The following is a 24,365-nucleotide window of genomic DNA, read 5'->3' as shown; positions in this document are numbered from 1 at the left end:
CTTTGTTACTAAATAATTCACACACAGGTAAGATCAGGTCAGATTGAAGAAAAGAATTTTACTCTGCCTTGCCCTCTATCAGAGAATCTTTAAGTTTTATAGACTAAGTGCCAACATATGTTTGAGAGCAAAAAAGTGTACCTGAACAGTCTGAGTAATATCCTGCAGGATTTTCCATTGATTTATAGTTTTGTATTTTTTTTTTTAGTGTTAGAGAGGTTTTCTCTGCTATGACAACAAGAACAGAAGAGTTGAAATGGAAGAGAAATTCTCTTCTGGTCTCACCCCGAGCTGCCGGATCACAGTTGCTCATGGGCTGAGCTTAAAGTTATCAGGGGGCTCCTCTCTGTGCTGTAGATGAAGAGTAAGGATGCTTATTTTGTTGGAAGAGTATTTACTACGCTGCTGACGTCGACTGAGAAAATTGTCAGGCGGTGGAAGGAATACTTCGAGGACCTCCTTAATCCCACTGACACGTCTTCCGAGGAGGAAGCAGAGTCTGGGGATGAGGGGAATGACCCGCCAATTTCCGGGGGCGAGGTCACTGAGGCAGTTAAACAACTCCTTGGTGGCAGAGCCCCTGGTGTTGATGAGGTCCGCCCCGAGTTCCTGAAGGCTCTGGACGTTGTAGGGCTGTCCTGGTTGACACGCCTCTGCAATGTTGCGTGGAGATCAGGGGCAGTACCTGTGGACTGGCAGACCGGGGTGGTGGTCCCCATCTTCAAGAAAGGGGACCGGAGGGTGTGTTCCAACTACAGGGGGATCACACTCCTCAGCCTCCCTGGGAAAGTCTATGCCAGGGTGCTGGAAAGGAGAGTTCGTCCGTTAGTCGAACCTCGGATACAGGAGGAACAATGCGGTTTTCGTCCTGGTCGTGGAACACTGGACCAGCTCTTTATCCTCTCCAGGATACTTGAGGGTGCATGGGAGTTTGCCCAACCAGTCTACATGTGTTTTGTGGACTTGGAGAAGGCATTCGACCGTGTCCCTCGGGGTGTCCTGTGGGAGGTGTTGCGGGAATATGGGGTGTCTGGCCCATTGCTACGGGCCATTCGATCCCTATACAACCGTTGCAAGAGCTTGGTTCGCATTGCCGGCAATAAGTCGGACTCGTTCCCGGTGGGTGATGGGCTCCGCCAGGGCTGCCCTTTGTCTCCGGTTCTGTTCATAATTTTTATGGACAGGATTTCTAGGCGCAGCCAAGTGGCAGAGGGCTTTCGCTTTGGTGGCCTCAGAATCTCATCTCTGATTTTTGCAGATGATGTGGTTCTGTTGGCTTCATCGGGTGAGGGCCTCCAGCTCGCACTGGAGCGGTTCGCAGCCGAGTGTGAAGCAGCGGGAATGAGGATCAGCACCTCCAAATCTGAGGCCATGGTTCTCAGCCGGAAAAGGGTGGAGTGCCCACTCCGGGTCGGGGATGAGTTCCTGCCCCAAGTGGAGGAGTTCAAGTATCTCGGGGTCTTGTTCGCGAGTGATGGGAGAAGGGAGCCGGAGATCGACAGACGGATTGGGGCTGCAGCTGCAGTAATGCGGACGCTGCACCGGTCCGTCGTGGTGAAGAGGGAGCTGAGTGTAAAAGCGAAGCTCTCAATTTACCGGTCGATCTACGTCCCTACCCTCACCTATGGCCACGAGCTGTGGGTAGTGACCGAAAGAACGAGATCGCGGATACAAGCGGCAGAAATGAGCTTCCTCCGAAGGGTGGCTGGCCTCTCCCTTAGAGACAGGGTGAGAAGTTCGGCCATCCGGGAGGGGCTCAGAGTAGAGCAGCTGCTGCTCCACATCGAAAGGAGCCAGCTGAGGTGGTTCGGGCATCTGACAAGGATGCCCCCTGGGCGCCTCCTGGGTGAGGTGTTCCAGGCATGTCCCACCGGGAGGAGGCCCCGGGGCAGACCCAGGACACGCTGGAGAGATTATATCTCTCGGCTGGCCTGGGAACGCCTTGGTATTCCCCCGGATAAGCTGGAGGAGGTGGCTGGGGAGAGGGAGGTCTGGGCCTCTTTGCTTAGGCTGCTGCCCCCGCGACCCGGCCCCGGACAAAGCGGATGAAAATGGATGGATGGAGTATTTACTTCCTAAATTGCACAACCAGCACTTGACTGTGATTCCACTTATACCGTCAGTACTCTGATGCATCCATTTCAGGCCTATATTAGCTAAACACCGTAGTTTAGTAAATGAACACATGGTCCAACAGCTGGCAGACTTTTCAACTGCATTTCCCCTGAGACAGACATTGCATAATGTACAATGGGTGCTTGAGGACTCCCTGACTCACACTGCTCCTACTGCATGGAGGAGTGTTTTGTTACACCACATTAGATTCTCTCAGTAACTGCTGAGGAGGGAGTGGTTAGAGGCCACAAGCTGTTTGCATTGGTTAGACCTACACTGTCCAGCTGCTGTGCCTACCAAGACTCATATGGTCTTTGATTGTTAGAGCTCTGTCTGAGGTTTTATTTGCCAATATCTATTAATTTGTTTTCCTTATAGCTATGCTGGTGTTTTGAGCATGCCTCAGAGCATTGTAATGGTGTGTTTGAGTACTTCTTACTTTTCATTTGCTGTGCCAAAAATTTAGTGTCTGATTTTGAGTGCATAAAAACTTTTTGTGTTCTAGAGAGCTAATCGCTATTCACTGTGACATTGTGTGTTTGTGATTTTAAAAAATACCTGAGAAGATGGTAGTAGGAAGGGCAGCTGTCACAGTGCTGCTGTGGTTAGCCCTGCTGCCTCACAGCTAAAAGGTTCTGGGTTGTTTGGCGCATCACTGTGTGGAGGTTGTATGCTCTCCCTGTGCCTGTGTGGGTTTCCTCTGGGGACTACAGCTTCCTCCCACACTGCAAAAAACATGCATGTTAGTTTGACTGGTAATTCTAAATTGTGTTAAATACATGAAGTTCAGTAAAGCTCTGTTTGAATGCATTTGTGTTTTTGGCTGTAGTGTAAAGTTCCTTGAGTGGTCAGTAAGACTAGAAAATAAAATCAATTCCAGTCCCTTTCTAACTGCTTTAGCTGGGAATTTGCGATGTAACATATGGCGTACCCTACGGTATACCCTACACACCTCCCTAGAAGTTAACTACACATCAGGTCGATGTGGCCTACAGCTATTGATTCTATCGATTCGTCCTCTACATTTCCAGCTACTTTTTTGCCAAAGTTTAAAAATTTATCAGTGAGAGAATAACAATTATTGTCTCAAAATAAAGAATAATAATCATAGCATCAATATAAGGACTCATAAACGTCAGCAGATTCCTGGAGGGAGATTGCCAAAACTATCGGAATGAATGTGAAGGATTTTACAAAGAAGTGGGGAAATAAGAGCTGGGACCCAGAAGGGAAAAAAGTCCCAGCATTTTATTTATTTCTATTGGATCGCTGGCACTGCGTGTAAAACACCAGGATATGATCACACGGTAAATACTGGCGACAACGTCAAACACTTCCATAGGTTACATTACAGGCTCTACAAAATTGCCAGCAAAAGTCTGTATCCAGCCTAACTGTGACAGAAGTCTTTTGTTTATTATCTTTTACTTCAATCAAACACGAGGTGCTGAGTGACAAAAGAGGATGGTAACAGCGTCCCATGTACTGAAAGTGAAGTTGGACAGAAGGCACACAGTTAAGGACGAGCTGTGGCTGGAGGAATAGTGGCATATAATTTAGTAATTATTGTACAACAGGCACGCCTCTGCAGTATTTACACATAATTAAAATGCATGTGAGTTGATCCACCTAAACACAGTTTGCTTGTCCAAATAAACAATAATGGTCTACATTTATAAAACGTATTTTGTCTTGACAGAGTACTTTTGGAGTCACGTCGCAAGTCAAAGAAAATCACAGCCAGAGGAATCTTTGCTGGTGGTCGGGTTGTGAGAGGAGTCGACTGGCAGTGGGAAGACCAGGATGGAGGGAATGGGAGGAGAGGAAAGGTAAGGGAAGCTGCCAGAAAAATTGGAGTTTCTAACTGTGCCTTTTTTCCCCTTCCCTCCCCAAGCCAAAAGCAAGCAATGTACCAATTTTCTAGAATGGCAAAGCGATGTGCTTTCAGTGCCTACTAACTATTCCTAACTTTACGGAGAAGGACAGATGAGCAATTTTATAAATAAAATTATAAATAAAATTGCTCATCTGAGAGCTCATCTGGGTCCCAGTCACTTGGTAACAATGGTAATAAAAAGACAGGAAATTTGTCTCCACTAAATCCTGTTTCACAAGTGAGCTTTGTTTGTTCAGATAAATATGCATGATTATTAATGGGTAGCGTTGAGAAATGCAGGCAAAACTGTCTCTGCCTTATTTTAAAGTTGTACAACTAAAAGGATTATAAATCCTTGGAGGTAATACAGGCCTAGCAAACCTGCCAGAGAAATCTCAAAGATCTTTTTCACAAAAAATCCTAGGCAGGAAAAAAAAACAATCTTACATCCCAGGATATGGTTTGGTTGAAAAACAAAGCACAGTAGCCTGAAACAAAACAGGAAGTTCACTGCTTGACTCAACATGTTAGGAGCGTAACACAAAGAGATCAGTCCATTACTGCTCCTTCTATACTTTTAAGTTTCTGTGGACAGCAAAAGGAAATTTAAAAAGCAAAATTAGAAAACAAGGTGACAATTGATTGTAAAGATTGAGCTGCATTTTCCATAAGAACTGACTTGAATCAAGATGAAACCAAGGCTCACTGCACCAGCATAAGGTGTGACAGCAGGTCTGAGGATTTTATCCTGGTGTGTAACAGCAGTCAGGGTACCGTTAGCTTACATATGGAGATCTGTGGAATCTGCCCGTCGCTGACCCACTGCCAAACCGGTCATACTGGATGATGTTGCAGGCCAGTGTAACATTTGCCTGGGTGTCTCCAGACTCTTTAATGTCGGTCACATGTGCTCGGTGTAAACCTGATCTCATCTGTAGCGAGAACTGGGTGCCTGTGGTGGACCTGTCAGTTCTGATGTTCTCTGGTGAATGCCAGTTGAGTTGCACAGCATGGGCCTGTGAGCACTAAGGTGTCCCAAGGATGCTGGAACACCTTCATATGTCCCGACGTTATGTGTTTGCGTCACTTGGTCAGAAACGTGCATGTGAATAACCTGCTGGAGATCATTTTGTAGCACTCTGGCAGTGCTTCTTCTGTTCCTCCTCACACAACCAAGCCAATACAGATTCTGTTGCTGGGTTCATGCCCTTCCAGAGCCCAGTCCAGTTCCCCCCATGTAATGGGGGTATTGTTACAGCACTTTTGGATGAGGTATCCTGGAAGAGCTGGACTACCTGTGCTGCAGGTGTTCTCTGATGCTACCTGATGTAACAAGGAAACAAAAAGCAAAGCTAAAGAAAAATAAGTGAGCAGGGTTAAGGAAAGAGTATTATATGTCTGCCATGTTTAAAACTCCATTCTCTACAATGTGATGACTGGGTGTTCCCTTAATGTTTTTTTGAGCAGTGCACATCTACATGTATCCCTTCAGCATTTTTCCAAATGTTTTTTATCAGAAGTCATGTTGGTGTTATCTCACATCGCAGGTTTTCTGCATGTTGTGCGGGCCTGTTGTGGTAACCACAGGGGGAGGAAGAGGCGTGGATGTGCACAATACGGCCATAATCAAGAGCAGACATAATTGTACAGTTGTCTTCACGAGTAGAAAATGAGAAACAGGATTTGTTTCTATACAAAAATCCAACTTTACCCTTCAATTTAGTTGTCAGGTCCTCCACACAGGACTGGTAATAACCTTGTGTGCGTCACTGAAACGCCTGTTTTCCTCCCCTTAGGTTCACGCTGCTGATTCCTGTTCATCTTTTCTGTGATTATAAACACTTTTTCTTTGCTGCAGGTTATTCTAGCCTTAAATATGTCATTAGAAAGTAATGCGATGTCTGATGAGGTTGAATTTGTTTAGCCCAGTCTATTTAGATTTATGCTCTTGCTGTGCTGTAAAGTGCGTGTATTTTGACTCTGGTCCAGTCCCCAGAGTATTCAATTTAAGAGTCCCTCTAGGCAATTTAAGACTTCATTTTGCTGTGTTATTTAATGGCATATCTCATTACAGTTTTATGATGCTGTAAGCAGTATGCTCTCCAGAAAACCACTATTACATGTCCTCCAGCTTAGATATTCTGTTAGGTTAGCATGAATATTACCTCCTAAGGCCCATTAATCAATTAACACTGGAAGGGGGCTGAACATAATTTAATAGTTTGTTTTCTGTATTTACTTAAGGCACAGCCTTTAATTAAAGAAATAATTTATTCCTCCACAGCATCTCCTCGGCGATATGAAAGCTCTGAGCTGCTTCTGATGAGGAGAGAATTGTCTTGTAAAAATCCTTATTTCTTTCAAAGCAGAATGGATTTTGAAGTCCAATATTCATAGCTTATTGCTTTTTTATTTTTATTTTTTATGCCTGTAACGCATCATTTTAGTTAGCTTACAGCTAAAAGTCACGTTCTCATAACAAATGTATATGTATAGCATTATTGATGGTTTAATCCAGTGAATACTAAATCAAAAAAAGGATCTTTAAAGACGCTGTTGGGGTCTTTAGTGATAGTTTTATCATTACACTGGACCTACAAGCTAGTCAAGAATAGCCTGACTGATTTCCACTCACTCCCCTCTAATTATAAAACTTGGATCCACACACTGAGAAGTTTAGCGCAGCCAGCTACTTGGAGTTTATTAATATTTTAATAGTGCATCACCACAAGAACAAGAACAGCCTTCTCTCTGGGAACGAATGGCACTTGGCGTTATTATATTTATCATGTACAAATATATGTTTTTTGTTTTTTTTTATATCTCTGTGTAAACGAGGGTCTGGTAGTGGTGGGAGTGTCTTTGTAAGGCAGTTTCTTGTATGTTTCCAAAGTGTGTAAAAACAAGCAAGTGGGAACTTGGGACATGGTGTCAGATGACACTTTGTTACAACTGTGTAATGGTGCTTTAATATCAGTGTACTGATGCTCAGGGATTTATAGAGATTTAAAAATAAATAACTCCAATAAGAAAAGCAACAACACATGATACTTGATTTTTTTTTTTAGTTAAAACCTCACTCGTGTTTTTTATAAACGTGCTTTGTCTGCACTTTGGCTAAACGACGCCTATTTTTTCTTTCTTTTTAAACAAACACTATTTGTTTATTTGTTTTCATTAAAATACCCTTGGAGGTTGCACAGGTCTAAATAACTGTGGAAACAATAAAAGGTTTAGCATTGACTGTGAAAATGCAAATTCAGGAACAACAAAATCATAATCTAATTGTGACCCAACACATCAACACCTAATTGGGTTTGTGCTTGATTAGTCCCACCCCTAATATTTCTTAGTGTTTAGGGAATAAGCTTTCCTTTAAAAACTCAGTAACTGGACAACTTGCAGAGAATGTGAAACAACGTAGTACTGTGCAAGAGTCTTGGGGAGATTCACATTACCCTTCAGTTGATACACTTTACTGAAGCCTCATCAGAAATGATCTCATTGGAAGGGTGGCTGTCAAGAAGCCATTCTTAAGTAGGGGAAACAGGAAGAAGAGGCTGAGGTATGCCAAATTAAACAAGAACTAGATTGCAAATCAGAGGGAACAGATCTCATGGAGTTATGAATCCAAATTTTAAGTCTTTGGTTCAAGTTGTCTACAGCCGTCTGTAAAACACGGTGGAGGCTCTGTCAAGGTTTGGGACTCTCTCTATCAACCCACTGTGCACTACCATCTGCAAAGCAACATATTGGCAACGGCTTCATTTTTCAGCAGCAAAAACATACTTGCTTAGAAAAACACTCAGAGGAACACTTTCAGTAATGGATGGGCCTCCTCAGAGCCTGGACCTCCATATTATTAGAGCAGTGTGGGCTCATCTTGACAAAGAACTGAGCAAAAGGGAGCCAAAACCCAGAGAAGAGCTTTGGTGTTTTACAAACCTTTGCTGTATATTCCTTGTATGTTTGCTGTTTTATTTTCATGTAATTCAGATTAAAACACCCTGCTTTTAATGTGTCCTCTGCTGTTTCTCATCTTCTCCCTCCTCTCTCTACAGGTAACAGAGATCCAGGACTGGAGTGCGGCCAGCCCTCACAGCGCTGCCTACGTACTGTGGGACAACGGGGCCAAGAACCTGTACAGAGTTGGCTTTGAGGGAATGGTGAGCAAACTTCTAGTATGAACCTCATGCTCACTAACTCCCTCACACAGACGGATTCACACAAAAGATCAGCTGTCAGTTGGCTTTTGTATCTAACCGTGGAGCTGAGGCTCTTTCTTTTACTGCCAGGCCTTTGTGAGAGACACGTGAGTACGGCACTATTGTCCAGGCAGCTGGAAGGGGGAGGTATCTGCATGATAAAGGCAATCTGTTCCTTCTGCTTTATAAGGGGACACGGTGAACATGGCGGTCAACTTTAGAAAGGGGGGACATTCTCCTGGGGATGTCATGGGCTCAGCTACACACGCGTTCCAGATGAAAAGCGTGTCCTTCATTGGTGCAGACTGCCTCTTCCTTTTTATGAAAGCGGCCAATCGGGTTTCTCAGTTGCATAACAGATTTGTCCTTTGTTATTCTAATAGATTGAAAGGAAGGTAGGTGGCATCTGCCTTTGGATTAAGTAAATCATGGATTAGACCCCCGTATTGACGGTTTTATTTCGGCTTTATTTTATGAAGATCGGATAAATCCTTCAAAGGAATAAAAAAGAATTGCAGCTTACTGTATTTTCCAAACGCAGCGTGAGAGGCCAAAGCGTTTCCTCTGTTGCGATGCCTGCTTCATGTGCACAGTACTATAAGATCAAACACATCCCGCTGGATATGCAGTCTAAGAGACAGTTATTAATTTACTGAGACGTGTTGCAGTCATGACTTTGGCGATCCATCAGTTCAGAGGAGCGTTTGCACTGTCTTATGATGATCTCTGCCCTCTAACTCTGCTACAGTGGATGCACATCTGAGTCATCACAAATGATATGATGCTTTCTCCGTGTAGCAGTATAGTGTTTCAGTTTCCTGCCATATACCATGTTGCTTAGGGCACTGATATTGTGGGTATTGTAGGCAACTGATGTGCCTCTGCAACTGAAGTGCATAAATTCTCAGTGTCATTATCCATCACTATTCCCCTCTAATGGAATTACCTTGGTTAATTATGTAACCCGTTCCATCTTTTTTTCCCCTTTTAGTCGGACCTCAAATGTGTCCAGGATGCCAAAGGAGGGACATTTTACAGAGACCACTGTCCGGTTTTAGGTAAGCAAGCCGGTGATATGTGTCTGCGTCGTTATTGCACCAATTTGTTCACCTAGCGTGCTGGTGCAGTGAATTCAAGGACATTCGAGGAGTTTTTCTTGTAGTAAAGTCTGTGTGGCCACTAGATGTCAGCACTACATAGTCACATGGCTCCAAAACCAGGTATAGACTCAGGTCATGCAGTTACAGTGTTCAGGTACTCGTGGAATAAATTGTCTTTCTGGGTTTAAAACTGCAACAAATTTTGATGTGTAGTATATACAATCACTCTGCAGTGCTGCCTCTCTTCAGGGCAACTCGTGCAAATCACATTTTTAATAAATCTAACGTTACCTTAATCGTCTCAGGTGAACAGAATGGCAACAGAAATCCTGGTGGCCTTCAGATTGGGGACCTGGTAAACATTGATCTGGATCTCGAGATTGTACAGTCCCTCCAGCATGGACACGGAGGGTGGACTGACGGCATGTTTGAGACGCTCACGACCACCGGCACAGTGTGCGGCATCGATGAGGATCACGACATTGTGGTTCAGTACCCCAGCGGGAACAGGTGCAGCGCTTGACATGGAGGCTCGGAATAATTGATTTACTTATTTTTTAGTATTTGACTACTAAAAAACATATTTCTTAGTTTTAGATAACCCCTTCCACTTAAGGTCATTCAGAAGCAGCAAAACACTTCTCAGCACATCTTCACCGTAGGATGTAATTATGCTTTTTAACACTCGAGAGAAGAGACTCTCAATAAATTAGCAGTCAATTTCTAGTGAAATGCATAATTAAAGTGGATTTTCTGTGAATGTAAAAGCACTTTGTCGCTTCTAGTGTTTATTAAATGTTCTCAACATGCTCTTTGATAGTGATCATAGATATACCTCGATCAAGTTCTTTTGGGAGTCGTTTAATATTGGGCATGTGGACCAGTAATGTAAAAGCGGTCTAAATTTAGCCCACTTTATTTTTATTACGTTGATGAGCTTAAATTATTCAAATGCTGTGAAGATAATTACTGGGGAGAAGACCTTTCAGACTTCTGCTCTGTTGGAGGTATAGATGCGCTTTCTCTGCTTTTTTTTTTTTTTGCAGTTTAATTACACAGTGAGGCTTATATCACTCTGTAACACGTTTGCCTAACACACGAACAAGAGGAGCAGACCCTCAGAGGGGTTGCATCAGGAAGGGCATCCGGTGTAAAATGTGGGCTAAATTCAATATGCAGATACATCCACTGTGACTATCCCTTGTGGGTAAGGGAGTAGCTGAAAGAAGCTTGTTACAGAGTGATACTTCCTTGCTTCACATACCATCTTTGAATGAGTCCTGACTGATTTTAAAAAAGCAAATTCAATAACAGCAATTTTTTTTTACTATAGTTTTTTTTGCATTCATTAATATTGCCTAGAATTATGTTGTTGAAATAAATCCAAATTAAATAATGTTGTAAATTAAAGGATGTTTAAAATGAAAAGTTCCTAGCTAGACAATTCATGCACCATTTTTGTTTCACCAAAGCAAAAAAAAGAAAAAAGTTTGCCCCTTTTTTTTTTTTTTTTTTTTTTTTTTTTTGCAAGCTTTGTGTCAGAAATCAAACATCAGTGAAGCCTGAACACTTTATGCTCTCACATTCACGTCTGGGGAGAAATGCTTGCATTAATTCAGAAGAAATGCTCCCATTTTGCCCATTTATTGGTGCCTTATTATTTATTGCTCCAGCGTAGCTTGCTCAAATTCTATACCTCACATCAGCTATCACAGTTTAGGGGAGCTAGTCGGTGTTGCTTGAATGCATCGCTCTCTCTGTCCTCAGATGGACGTTCAACCCAGCAGTGCTGACAAAGGCTAACGTAGTGCGCAGTGGCGAAGTCGCAGCTGGTGCAGAGGGAGGCACTTCCCAGTTCCATGTGGGAGACCTGGTCCAGATCTGCTACGACATTGACCGCATCAAGTTACTACAAAGAGGCCATGGAGAATGGGCTGAGGCGATGCTGCCTGTAAGAGTTTAATAGATTTTCACACTGATTTGTGCAGAGTTGACCGCACTCACAGTCACGTTGAGGCTGTTACATTAATAGAAACAGGAAATAAATGTGGACATGTTTAAATAAATTTTTTATGGTTAAGGATTTGCTGGGGAAAAAAAATTAAATTTATTTAATAAATGTGTATAGATAAATACAATTTTTCTACAAAGAGGGACATGTAATGAAATTATTCATTGTAGCTACATTTGTCTTAGTTACTACAAGACTTTACACGCAGCATTGTGTAAAATCTATGAATGCTTTGCTGCCAGTTCTTTTAAAAAATCTTCTCTCAGTCTTAACATGACTTTATTCTTCCCGTATTATGAAGTTTATTCATCGCTGCCCAGCATGCCGTGGGTTATGTAACGCCAGTCTACTCCAATATGCCACTTGTTCCTGCCAAACTGGCCCCCCTCAGCAGCTAATGAGCCTTAAAACTCTGAGATGGGTTGTAGCTTTGATCACTAACCATGGCTGTTTGCCGCCTGCTGCCGCTTCTGCTGCAGCAGTCCCCGTTATTGATGACATCCTCCAGGACAGCCCCAGACCCGGCTCAACACACTCAAAGTGCCTCTTTCCCTTATAGCCGGGATCGAGATGATATAATTCAAAATTGGAATGCGTTATACTCTGTCCTCTCCAAATTGCCTGTATAGATGAAAAATGGTCTAGCAAGTAGAAGGGTCTTTCTTTTATATCCATTTTCTTTCTTGTGCAAGTGAGTACACTCTGAATAATAAGAACATTGCTCAAACATCTCTCATACCTTGTTTTTTTCTGTCAGTGTTTTATTTTATAATAAACTGCTCTGTGTAGGATGCTGGCTTTTTGAGCTGCTGTACTTTCCACATTATCCTTTCCCTCGCAGCTCTACTTTCCTCACTGCAGTCCCTCTTCATCTGTCCTCTGCCACTTACAGACTGTGTTACACAGGACGTAGCCCAAAGACAATAAGCCTTCATATACTAATGAGTTTGTCACAACATTTCTAAACAGACCCTGGGCAAGGTAGGCCGTGTGCAGCAGATCTACTCTGACAGTGACCTTAAGGTCGAGGTTTGTGGGACATCTTGGACGTACAACCCTGCTGCCGTCACCAAGATCGCCCCTTCCGGCTCCGCTGTCAGCAACGCCTCTGGAGGTATGTGCGAACATGCACCGCTAACTCAGAGAGAGCATCATTTTTAGTTTTTTTGTCCTCATTGCTTCATTGCTCTCTGTTATCTGGCACCTACATGCTATCAATCTCTGATGTTTTCCGCTCGCTTGTCCAGAACGCCTGTCTCAGTTATTGAAGAAACTATTTGAGACACAAGAGTCTGGGGACATCAATGAGGAGCTGGTCAAGGCAGCAGCCAATGGAGACTTGGCCAAAGTGGAGGACATTCTTAAGAGACCTGATGTGGATGTGAGTGCTCCAGCATTTTGATGTTTTGATATAAGGAACTGTTGAAGTTCTAGATGACTTTTTGATGAATGATTCTACCATTAAACCTATGCAGAAGATATAGGTACATTTATAATTGGAGCTGGAATACCCCTGGCTGTGCTCGGCTCTTCTCTCAGTATATTGAGGAGGCTATATTGAGGAGAGTCTCCCAGGAAACCTCTCAAAGATCCTCCCACCCCTGCACCTCTCTCAATCTGAAAGGCATTAAGGCTGGGCCCAAAGGAGGCACCAATGAGCCCTGGTGTGCACTGCAGCACAGAGCCTGATTCACTCTCAGAATCAAGTGGAGATCTACAAACCCCACACGGTTGTAGATTTTGTTCTTACTCAGGCAGCAGGACAGAAATCTGTGCCTTCTATAGGTCTAGAAAAAAGATTACGTCAGTCTGCCATGCCGTCTTCACTTTAGAGAAAGGGAGACTGAATGAGTGTGTGTGTGTGTGTGTCATTGGTGAGTGCTGGCCAGATGCCCCGTTGCCTTTCAGTGGAATTATTTGCTTAAAGCTGAGCACACTGAGGCTGGCCAAGTGATTTGGCTGCCAGGACAAGAGACGTCTCGAGACTCCCAAAGGAGTTCACATTAATATTTATGCTCTGAGTTTTTGCAGTGCTGCAGTTGGTGATGAAACTTGCTCACACAACTGTGGATGCACATGTACAACATCCAAATATTTAAAACACACCCTCACCAGTCTCATCACCATGTGTTTGGCAGCTCTAAACATTAAACAGCACGCTGACACGCGGCCGTATTCTGAGTGACCCTTGATGTGTTTTTCCAGGTGAACGGGCAGTGTGCTGGACACACCGCTATGCAGGCAGCCAGTCAGAACGGTCACGTGGATGTCCTAAAGCTGCTTCTTAAACACAATGTGGACCTGGAGGCTGAGGTTTGTCTAATTAGAAAAAATAACCTGTCTCTGATGTGTGCTTCTTCTTATCACGAACGCATCTCAGCTTTCTTTTATATTGCATTTCGCACCAGATTTCACACAATACGGAGTCATTATTTGGATGTGTCACTGTTCCCAGGATAAAGATGGAGACCGAGCAGTGCACCACGCAGCTTTTGGTGATGAAGGCTCTGTCATTGAAGTGCTGCACAGGGGCGGTGCAGACCTGAATGCCAGGAACAAACGAAGGCAGACTCCATTACACATAGCTGTCAACAAGGGCCATCTACAGGTGGTTAAAACCCTTTTGGACTTCGGCTGCCACCCTAGCCTTCAGGTATGTATCGCTTGACTTATTTACCTTTAAGAAAATACTTCATGGCATAGCTTAGTTGCTTACTTCCCCCGATTTTGTCATTGTACATGTATAACTGAACTGTGGGTGCTGCTGTGAAAGATATATAAAAAGATATATAAATGACAAAACAAGAGGATAAAAAGCAAACACTGTGTCAAAGCATACAATAAAAAAACACACAATAAGGGAGCAAAGGTATAAATATTAAGTTACAAAGTGGCTTGAGTGTTGTGCGAAAGACTTCAGTAAAGGCGCAGGACGTCCTACAGAAATTTCCACATTGTATACAACAAAACAGCAACAGTGTGGCGTTCACAGATGGCACGCAGAGCTTTCTACCTGTCAAAAAGGGAGTTTTTCCTTCCCGCTGTTGCCAAGTGCTTGATAGGAGTTGTCTGATTGCTGGTGCTTTTTCTGTATTATTTTAGGGTATTTACTTACCATAAAAAGTGCCTTGAAGCGACTATTGTTGTGATGTGGTGCAATATAAATAAATTTGAATAGAATAAGCTGCTTTTGAAGTACATTGTAACACTTGAGGGGTCATTGTAGACCTGACTTGTAATTACGTTATTTAAACAGCAGTCCTTAACATAAGGTTTCCCCTTCAGGATTCAGAGGGTGACACACCTCTTCACGATGCCATTAGTAAGAAGAGAGATGATATGCTGTCAGTGCTGCTGGAGGCGGGTGCTGACGTCACCATCACCAACAACAACGGGTTCAATGCTTTGCATCACGCCGCCCTGAGAGGAAACCCCAGGTGTGTGACATGTTCGGTTTGGCGACTGTGACGAATGAAGGCTTGTTTCAGTGGAATCTGCCGATGCAGATCTCAGTTAATAACGGTTTCATATGCTCAGTGGAACCAAAATTAGAGACATGTGCATAACTTATGTCCACACACTAAATTAACCACATTTGATTGATTCATTTGTTGATTCTCAAATTCCAGAGATTAACAGGAAAGTCCCACAGAGAATTGCCTCAGTGAGAACTTTATGAATATGAATAAAGTGATTAAACGCCATATTGAACCCACACTGTGCGATACACCAAATATCTTGAAGTGTCTGTGTGGTGTACAAATCACATTTTAGTTGGTCTCCCTGCCCCAGAAATAGTGATGAGATGGTCTCAGTATATGAGTTGTTTTTTTGTTTATTTATCCTGGTGATTTAACCGTCTTGTTTCTGGCCTGGCCATTTAATAAACAAAAATGTCTGTGAATTTGTTATATGTAGGAAAAACCCTGGATATATTATTCACACTTTCCTGCATGAGATTAAATTTGATGTGTCATCAAACAGGAAGAGAGGATTAATTTCAATCTAATGAACCCACACAATGCACAGAATTATTTAAAACTACAACAAGTAGGGTTTATATTTTGCTTGTTAGCAGCTAGAAGACAGAGAGCCAGGCAGAATCATTCATTATCCTCCTCTTGATGAAGGATTTGGGCTCACCACCCTACAGGAATATAGTTGTACTTAGTATAGGTCCAATAACTGTTACACTTCTTTAACTGAGTCCTTCTGTTGTCTAGATGAGGACAGTCATGGGTTAATTTAATGTGGTACTGCAGTATCTCAAAGGCAATTACCAATTTCATGCTGAAATTTGCTTCCACTGAATCCGCTGCTTTTTTTTGTTTAAGTTGAAAACACTTTAAAAGAAATTAAAAGAAAAGTTATCCTCCTGTAAGCTCTACTTTGGTATCTCAGTTATATTGACTATTTAATTTAAAGAACTGTAGGCGTATCTATCTTTCAAAAGGATGCTGTGGTCTCCTGTGTTGACTGTTATATTGGTACAGCTAAAAACCTGGAGCGTTTGTGTTTGTTTGCACACTGTTTTGCTATTCCACGATTGTGTGTGTCGTGTGTGGAGTGGCTTGCAGTGCAGCGGCAGCACTTCGTTTTGTCCTTGTCGGTGCTGTTCCCGGCCAGCAGGTTGCTTTTCCAGTCTTTATCTGTTTTATTCTGCTCTCTAAGCCATGAGCATATTAAAGATGGCTCTGAGCAATGACTGTATCAGGTTTATCATCCACCTCTTAAGGTGATGGAAATTGATGTTTCATCGCCACGGTAAAGGGAGTGGAGCAGTTTCTAGAAAAGTTAACATCTGCTTTCCGCTGTGAGTGCTTCAGGTGTGTGTTTCCGCATGAGCGTGGTTATCCCAGGCTAAATGTCATTCCCCTTTGTTGGCATTTATTCCTTTGGCACTAGGACAAATGGAATTAAGGTCACAGGGCTGTGGAACACCTGTCAAAGGTCACAGGCCTGGTCCAGCCCCTCCACATCTGGTACCCTGTAGGTCAGATTATCTAAAGCCAGTGCCTGTTTCTAACATTGATTAATTTCAGATTGAAAAAACCTCCTAAAAATCACTTTATTAATACAGAAAACTGCATTTATCAAGGCTAAAATCTGTCCTTGTTCAAATATATTGGCAAATATGTATATGTATATATGTATGTGTGTGTGTGTATATATATATATATATATATATATATATATATATATATATATATATATATATATATATATATATATATATATATATATATATATATATATATATATCTCAAAAGCAAATTGCAGATCCAGTTTTATAAAATATATTATATTAATATTATAATATATAAATTATAAGTTAAATGAAATATGAAGCCAGTGTTCATACACGGCATGCTCTGGAAAAACAAAAACAGGTGCAGAAATATGTTAAATGAAGTCTGCAGTGTTTCATTTATTTTCTGTTATTGAAATGATACATAACCAGCCTGCCTGCTTCTCTTCAGCAGGTAATTCCAGAGTTGATGATCCCTGAAATTCTGTAATTAAACATGATTACATAGATTCAGGGCTGTCTTTGTTGAATCTATTTCAGAATTGATTGAATAAATTGCAGAAAGAAGTGAAAATGACAGACAGGAAACTGAAAAACTGGCCATATGTTTGCAGTCCGAGTCTGTCTGTGTTATCCGAGAGGGTGAGGGCGGAAAAAATATTGCAAGGCCACCGTTATCTTTTATTGCACAACCTTTAAACTTTAATGAACAACAGTAAACATGCTCAAGGAATAAATGGCACCGTTAAAAAAAAAAAAGATATTTGCATTTTAAATATTTAAATAGAATAGTCTGTCGGGTTTGAGAGTATATGTTAGAGAGCTGACCTGCTGAAAGATTCATTTGAGTATGGTGGTTTCTATATCAAAGGCCCTATTGTGCTTTCTTTGCTTGTCTCAGTCCACACTCTGTCCCCATGCCGTCAGAAAGACAAAGATATATGTCACCTTCTGCAGTCTGCCCATTTACTTTTATTTCACACTCGGGCTCCTGCAATATCGTGGAGGCGGTCTACAAGTCCTAAAGCCCTCGGAAATGTCTCCCTAGGCTGAAGTGGGAGCACCTTGTCTGGCGTGTTTTTAGTGGAGAGGCAGTTGTTTTGACTGAGTGCTTAAAGAAATTCCTGACATACTTCTGCAAAAGGGGGAAAAAAATGTAAAAGCCTTGATGGCTGTAGATGAGAGTTGCTTGAAACTGGAAGCCAATCAGAGAGCAGTGAGATGGAGGATATCAAACAAAACCCGTCAGGTTAATAAGTCCGATGACCTGCTTGTGTTTGAGCACAGACTCTTTTGGCATTCGTGGCTCAAACAACTGTAAAATATAATTTTCTTGTTGCCGTGTAATTCCACGACAGTGCGAAAAACAATTTAAAAATGAGCTTCCTCTCTTCTGTTACGCTAAGTGATGTATGTTCTAAACATCAAATGCTGGCTTTTGGGTTCAAGTAGAGACTGCGTCAGAGTCCCTGGTGTGTTTGTAATGTGTTATGTGCGTGGGTGGGTCTTCCAGCAGTGGAAACAAGATTGAGGAAGACACATAGGAAGAACCCTGTGGGTGACAGATGAATCTTTCAACTTGGAGTCCCAAACACTGAGACAAATCAACTCTACCAACAGGCGAGCAGCAGGAACTGGGGAGTTGTACTATATTTTACCTTGTTCATTACTCACACATAGACACGGCTGCAGCATGTTAAGGCATTTCCTCATAAATTAAAGCTAGTTGTTAAGTTTTACAATTGCTAGTAAATTGAAAGTGCTGGTATAACCAGCAGTAACATGTCCGGGAAGGATTTTCTTGTGTGTTCTCCCTGTGTGTTTACCACAGCTCTAGCCTGCAAGGGGAGCCTGGCTCATCTCTGTGTCTTTCCCCCGGGCTGCTCGAAGCTAGTAGCTGCTACAATACTGTAAACAATACGATTAATAGCCCATGACTCATAAACGGGCTCTAAACAAGCCCTGCAGCGGCCGTCCGTACCCTTTTACGTGTCACCTCCTTGTAATATTTGCCCTCCTCCCTCTCCCCTTATAGTTCTCAGCTTTCTTTTAATACGGCAACATACAGGCAAAACCCCGTATGGTAATTGGCTCACCCGAGGAGATGGAGGGTTGTGCAGGAGATCACACTGTGCTCTGAAATGCAGACATTTATTCCCTTTGTAATGTCGGCACTAATAGGCACCACCATAATGGTAGTATTGTAATAGGGATCCCACTTAGAAAGGAGTGGAGACATGGGTCAAATGTTTGCATTAAAACGTTTGCATGTTCAGATTTTCTTTATCGCTGACATCGATGAAACAGGAGGTTTGTTCACTCTTGCTTCTTTCAGCCTAATCGAGTTGGACTGCTTTGATTGAGAAAACTAGTGCGTGTTATGGTGCACAAATGCATTTCATGGTCATTAGTCCAATGAAAAAGAATTTATAACCAAGTTTGTTAAATCAAATTGAGATTTAATCAATGTCTGTATGTTATACCCACATCCTCTTAATTGCTTTAAATAATTAGACAAATTACATCTTTTAGATCAGTTGTGGAAAAAAATGATTTACCACTGATTTTTATATTTATGTTTTATATTTTCTCTCTCTCTTTTTTTTTCTTTCTTTTTTTTAAAAAGGGCATCCAAGGCATTTCTTACATGCACTGCAGTCCTGGACTTTTCTAGGACTTTCCCGCCGATAGAGACGTGTGTTTGAATGCAAAGATCTGAGGCACAAGGGGATTAATCAGTTGGGTCCAGTTAGGTCCATTAACATGCTAGGTCCAGAGAATAGCGCAAATACCTATTCACTCAGGTGAATTCACAGCTAGCGAGGGGTTGTCCCGTGTCCTCAAGCTCAACGCGAGGCACCATCCTCACCTAAACAAAACACACTAAATTTCCAGAAGAAAGAACGAATGCTCACTGGAACGATCTCTTGCTGTGTGGTACATGTGAAAAACGATAACTTCTGACAATGTCCTGACCAGATGCCCTTGACATTTTCTGGAGTTCATGTGTGCGGGCAGGAGACGTCCTGTGACAGGGAGTTAGGTTTGCGCTTCCTGCTTGTTCTGCACCCACAGCGAGTGAATGTGGGAGCCTGTAGCTGTTTGCTCCTGTGATTTGTGCGTGAAGCTTCTGTCCCCGAAGCATCTGGCTCTCATCTACCCCAGCTAGTCTAACATCACTAACATCAGGCTTAATGAAAAGGAGTCCAAAGAGTCTCAGTGTGCTTGTGTGTAATGTACATTGTCTAAACGGCTATATTTTGCTCCTTCTTGGGTTTCTTGCAGTCTTGCTGTTGTATTTCTTATTCACAATCTCTTTTGCAGTTCCATTGTACCCCCCTACCTCCCTTTTACCTGCTCCCACCCACAGTGTAATTGACTGTTAGCATCTAGTGACAGTGAGTTTAGAAAGTGTCTTAGCAAGACAGCCGTACATTCTCACACAGACATGTGAGTGGTGTATTTCTGAAATACTGCACACCGCACTTCTGTCCCCCTGCTATTTTTGAAACAGCCGTTGATAGTCTGGTGAGATTATAAATCCCTGTAGAGGCAGAGAGAGGGGAAACACAGATTCAGGAAAGGGGACCATACAAGAGTTTTGAAGCTGCGATTGGATTCTTTATTAGTCAAATGAGACAAGTTTAGCACAGTCACTGAACACTCCAGATGTTGCTGGTGGAGAGAAAGCCATAAGCCATCATCATCAAAAAGTATCCTGCTGTTATTCCAGTGATTGTTTTGAATGCGTCACAGCAAAAGGAGCTCCGGTAGTCATCAAAGCATAGCTACAGCTGGTTGAAGGGGACCAAATCCATTCAAGAGGTGATTTGGTTCCATTTTACCAGCTTTAGCAAAGCATTGTGGAGTCACTGTGTCAGAGACAAAACGCTTGAACTGTTGAAAATACAGCAATCTTTTTTTATCCAAAAAAGGAAGGAAGGAAACACATGAAGACATTTTTAAAAAAATGGACACGTGGCTCATCACGGCATGCAAACCTACTTGCCGGGTTTCTTTTTCCTATTTTTTCCCTTTGCCTCTTCACATTCATCCACTTCTGTGTGACACACAGGTACATTTAGCACCCTCCACCCCATTTACCAGCACACCAATAACACACAGGTACAGTTGATTAAGCTTACCCAACTTTCTCCTTTGCTGCCTCCCAGGCAGTCTATTTATCCTCCTCACTATCTTTTTAAGTTTTATGTTTGCCCCCCTCTCAGAGAGTGAGAAAAATTGTTCCCTGAGAAAAGGATAATAATAATCTGTGGCACTGCACTTGAGTCAAATGTCCTGGAGTCATGAAGCAATTACAGGCTCTGACAGATGGGCCCTGCTGCAAGCACGCTTCTGCTCCGGTCACCGAGACGCCCAACAGACAAATGCAGAGGCATAACTACGTACACACTCTCTCACTCATATTCCTGCAGCAGCACTGAGGGGTGTCAAGTCACAGCATTCATTTAAACCAGTCATTTAAGTCACGGGGACTGATTTGCAGTATAAAGAGTACTGTGAACATTGAACAGTGACTGAGGGCAGATTATTTTATGTCTCTTTCGGGGCTCCGTGGTAGTACAGTATTGTACAGTTTTGTACCTAAAGTCATTACAATGTTCATATAAAAATGATCAAGAGCACCCACATGGAGAAGAATGTTTCTAAACTTATTGTAGTTGTTGCTAATTATGAAATCATTAAGCAATTTCTGCTATCGTAGAGACATAAAACAATCTCCATATTTTAGCCATGCATAGGGGTGTTATAGTTTTTTCTTTAAAATCTTAATAGCTGCAGTGTTTTTTCTCATTTGTGCTGTAAAACACTTGACTCGAGCACCCGTGCTGCATTAAAATACAGTCAAGTGACATTTGTTTGGCACTTTTTTAAACTATATCATTCCTTCACAGTGCTAACAAATGTCGAAACAGCTGTTATAATTATTGACTTTTCCTGCCGTGGCACAAATTAGGTTCTCAGAGTGGCCGGCGACAGCTGAGGGATATACCGGACTGCTTGTAGACAGGATGGAGGTCAGCATAGGGCCGGCTTGATATGGCACACCAGAGGCAGGTCTATTTGTAACATACACATGCACGTTCACGCTTGCTCACATACACACACGTAGACACACACTGTCCCTCAGAGTCAGGTGGCCGGGCCGCTCACCTCGTCTAAGGGCCATAACAGGGCAAAAGCACGGGGGGGACGACAGGCACTTAGCATTTGATAATGTCAGCATCTGCTGTGTTTGTCACTCAGACAGCAGGTCATTGCTATTGAAGGCCTGGGTGAAACATGCAGGCGCGAGCCACACAACCCCACCTGCCTTTGATGTTTTGACAGAAAAGACAGAGAGAATATGATCCACATGGGTATAAATGCAGGGGAAAAGGCTTAAAAGCCTGCTTCACTCTGTTTTTCTTAAATTAATAAAGAAGTTGGTTTGTATTTTATTTTCGATTGGGATTGAAATGACCTTTTCTGTTTGCTAGTTTCTCTGTTCCTCGAGGACTTCTTATAAGCTAATTTGATTCCAGATAGTAAAAACTGCAATCGACAATTAAACATTGTTCAAATTCTCATGTATTTAAAACGTTGCAGTATTCCTCATACTCGGAGAGACAAAAATTAATCAGAGCAAAACCCAAATAAGGAACAAATTTATAGAATACAAACAGCTGTATGGCTTAAATGCGTATAACAGTAGATAATGTGTTTATTGCACTCCTATCTTCTCTGCTTTGATTTTACTTTTATTCAAAAGCAAGAGAGTAAGTCAGGCCTTTACTTAGCATATTAATGAGTTCATGTGACAACAGCCTATATACTATGGTTGCGTACATACTCCACTGCAGGAGTTTTTATAGAGGGATTTTAAAGGCGTTTATCCTGTCTTTTCAAAGGTCGGCTTCATCCACGTTTACTGCAGAAAAGAGAAATCGCTAGTATGAATTTATGTTCTTTAAAGTTAAGCCACTGAACTTGGTTTGATATTTCTTCACTTCCTTTAACACACTTGTTTTTATAATTAATATATCTTTCATGTGCTCCTTTTTTATTAATCTGGAGCCAAATTTGGGAGAATTGTGTATATTAAAGTGGGTTAAAGGGTGGTAAATCTGTGCTAAAATTGGTACAAGCCTTATATATGATCCAGACACGGGCTGCAGCGGGGGTCAGAATAGGTGAGAGTGTTAGATATGAATAGCTCTCCATGCAAACGACTCCCCGCCTCCCTCTTTCCCCTCCTCGCTTCATTTCTGTCACTGCGCTTCTGCCTATGTTCTGTTGCCTTTATTTGTTTGAAACAGTTGACAATTGGAATCAGCTGACAGGCCAGAGTTGACCCTGATCCTGCATTGTCACTTTTTGATGGTCTAATCTGGCTGCCATGCAGCCCAGCAAAGCATTTGGCAAGCATAGCAAACGTGAACAAAGAGCACAGAAATCAGAGAAAGGGAGGGGAGAACGGGGCAGCGGGGTTGATGTGGGGTGGGGATGTCGATAAGGGCACTAGCATAAAGGAAGGGTGGCCATAGTTAAACACACAAGGTTGTCAACTCGGAAGCTATATGTTACAGCAATAGGTTAGAGCCGGGTTGTGACAGCAGCAATAGCGGCCACAGTTCATTCTGCCTTCTCAGCAACAATTTACCGCTCTTCCATTTTTTTTTCCCGTTTAGTTGTTTTATAATTATTATTATTTATTTTTAAACAGCCAGCAACTGTGGCAGGCTGCTGGTTCAATTCACCTTGCTTTCTTTCCCCACTTGAACTGTGCTGCAGCACTGGAAAAGATTATGGTATTAATGGTCCAACAGCTCTAGCATACCGCTCGCTGAAGTTGGTGCTAAGTTGCAGCTGGCTGAATTTCAAGGGCTGTAATGCAGCAAAATCACTCAATAATGAAAGGAAGCTCTGTTCATATGACACTCTCACAAGGCAGCTGCTCATAGCTGGTGTAGGTTGCTGTCAGAGCCTAAAACATGGTTGCAATCATTTTATGCCAAGTAATTGTCAAATGAATTGTTAACGTATCTTGGATGAGAGATTTTTATTGGCCAAGTCAGCCAGTTTGAGAAAGCAGAAACTTCCCTACAGCGAGTATTGCTGCAGTGAGACTGCCCAGAGACAGTATAGCTAATGTATGAGCCTCACCACTTAGATTAATTCACTCTTTTCCTGCCTCACTTTTACCTTTGTTTGCTGTTTTTCTTTTCACCATCTGACACAAAGCATAAACGTATCCTGTAACAGTGCTGCACATCAGTTTTCCAGAACGAGGGCTCGAACCTCACCAAGAATACATACTTCTTTACATTCCATAGCTATCATATGTTCATATGGGTACATAAAGAAGTATGTGCACCAAGGAGGTAATCTTAGATATGAAATTTTCTCACCTCTTTCCAAGGTCAGGAAGTTAGGAGCAGAACATTTTTCCTCACCGTTCTTTCTCTCCCAAGTATGGTAGTCTGCACTGTAAGGTGACTTTGAGTGTAAATTCAGTTCAACACTCAAGGCTTTCCTTTTGGTTGCCATGTAAGGCTGAACAGCCAGTCCCCCCGCCCCTGAACATAACAGAAGTTTTAGAGTCCATACCATAGTCGACTGTCCCAGTGACCCCTGCTGTCCTCCAGGCAACTGGGAGAAACCAGGAGGCTCAGAGGGAGGAATACAGCTTTTTTTTTCCTTTCTTTTTTTTAAGGCAGTCAAAAGGTGGCCTTTTTCTCTGTCCAGGAAAAATGTCGAGGAGGTAGATTTTAAGTGGTTGGAGGTTTAAAAAAAAAAAAAAAAAAGCAGCAGCAGAGTAGATAAGAGTTTTCTCCTTGGGGGGGGAAAGGGAAAAAAAAGTGTTGTAAGGTGCGCTCGCTCTCGTATGACGATCATTTGCGGTGTCCTGGGAGCAGGGGTGCACCTATAAGCTGAGCGGTCCCGCTGACATACTAAACATATCACTTCTCTCCACCCACTAGACCCTCGCTTCCTCTCCTCCACACCATCATTTCGTTCTCTTATT

The 24,365-nt window shown here is 42.5% G+C and overlaps 1 protein-coding gene across 4 annotated transcripts in view; it reads left to right on the top strand.

Moving 5' to 3' along the window:
- mib1 (MIB E3 ubiquitin protein ligase 1) overlaps positions 1–24,365 on the top strand; it is a 63,103-nt gene that overhangs the window by 5,535 nt on the left and 33,203 nt on the right. For all 4 annotated transcript variants that reach the window (XM_085378265.1, XM_085378266.1, XM_085378264.1 and 1 more), the window contains exons 3-12: positions 3,815–3,944; positions 8,053–8,157; positions 9,188–9,254; positions 9,602–9,806; positions 11,064–11,247; positions 12,277–12,421; positions 12,555–12,688; positions 13,513–13,620; positions 13,763–13,960; positions 14,593–14,744. In XM_085378265.1, the coding sequence (XP_085234391.1) occupies positions 3,815–3,944; positions 8,053–8,157; positions 9,188–9,254; positions 9,602–9,806; positions 11,064–11,247; positions 12,277–12,421; positions 12,555–12,688; positions 13,513–13,620; positions 13,763–13,960; positions 14,593–14,744 (1,428 nt within the window). The remainder of the gene's footprint in view (positions 1–3,814; positions 3,945–8,052; positions 8,158–9,187; positions 9,255–9,601; positions 9,807–11,063; positions 11,248–12,276; positions 12,422–12,554; positions 12,689–13,512; positions 13,621–13,762; positions 13,961–14,592; positions 14,745–24,365) is intronic.

The sequence above is a fragment of the Diplotaxodon limnothrissa genome, linkage group LG18 (genome assembly GCF_057381915.1).
Source record: "Diplotaxodon limnothrissa isolate DT_005_m linkage group LG18, D_limnothrissa_male_GT1.1, whole genome shotgun sequence".
Classification (NCBI taxonomy): Eukaryota; Metazoa; Chordata; class Actinopteri; order Cichliformes; family Cichlidae; genus Diplotaxodon; species Diplotaxodon limnothrissa.
This window is presented reverse-complemented; position numbering and strand designations above follow the sequence as displayed.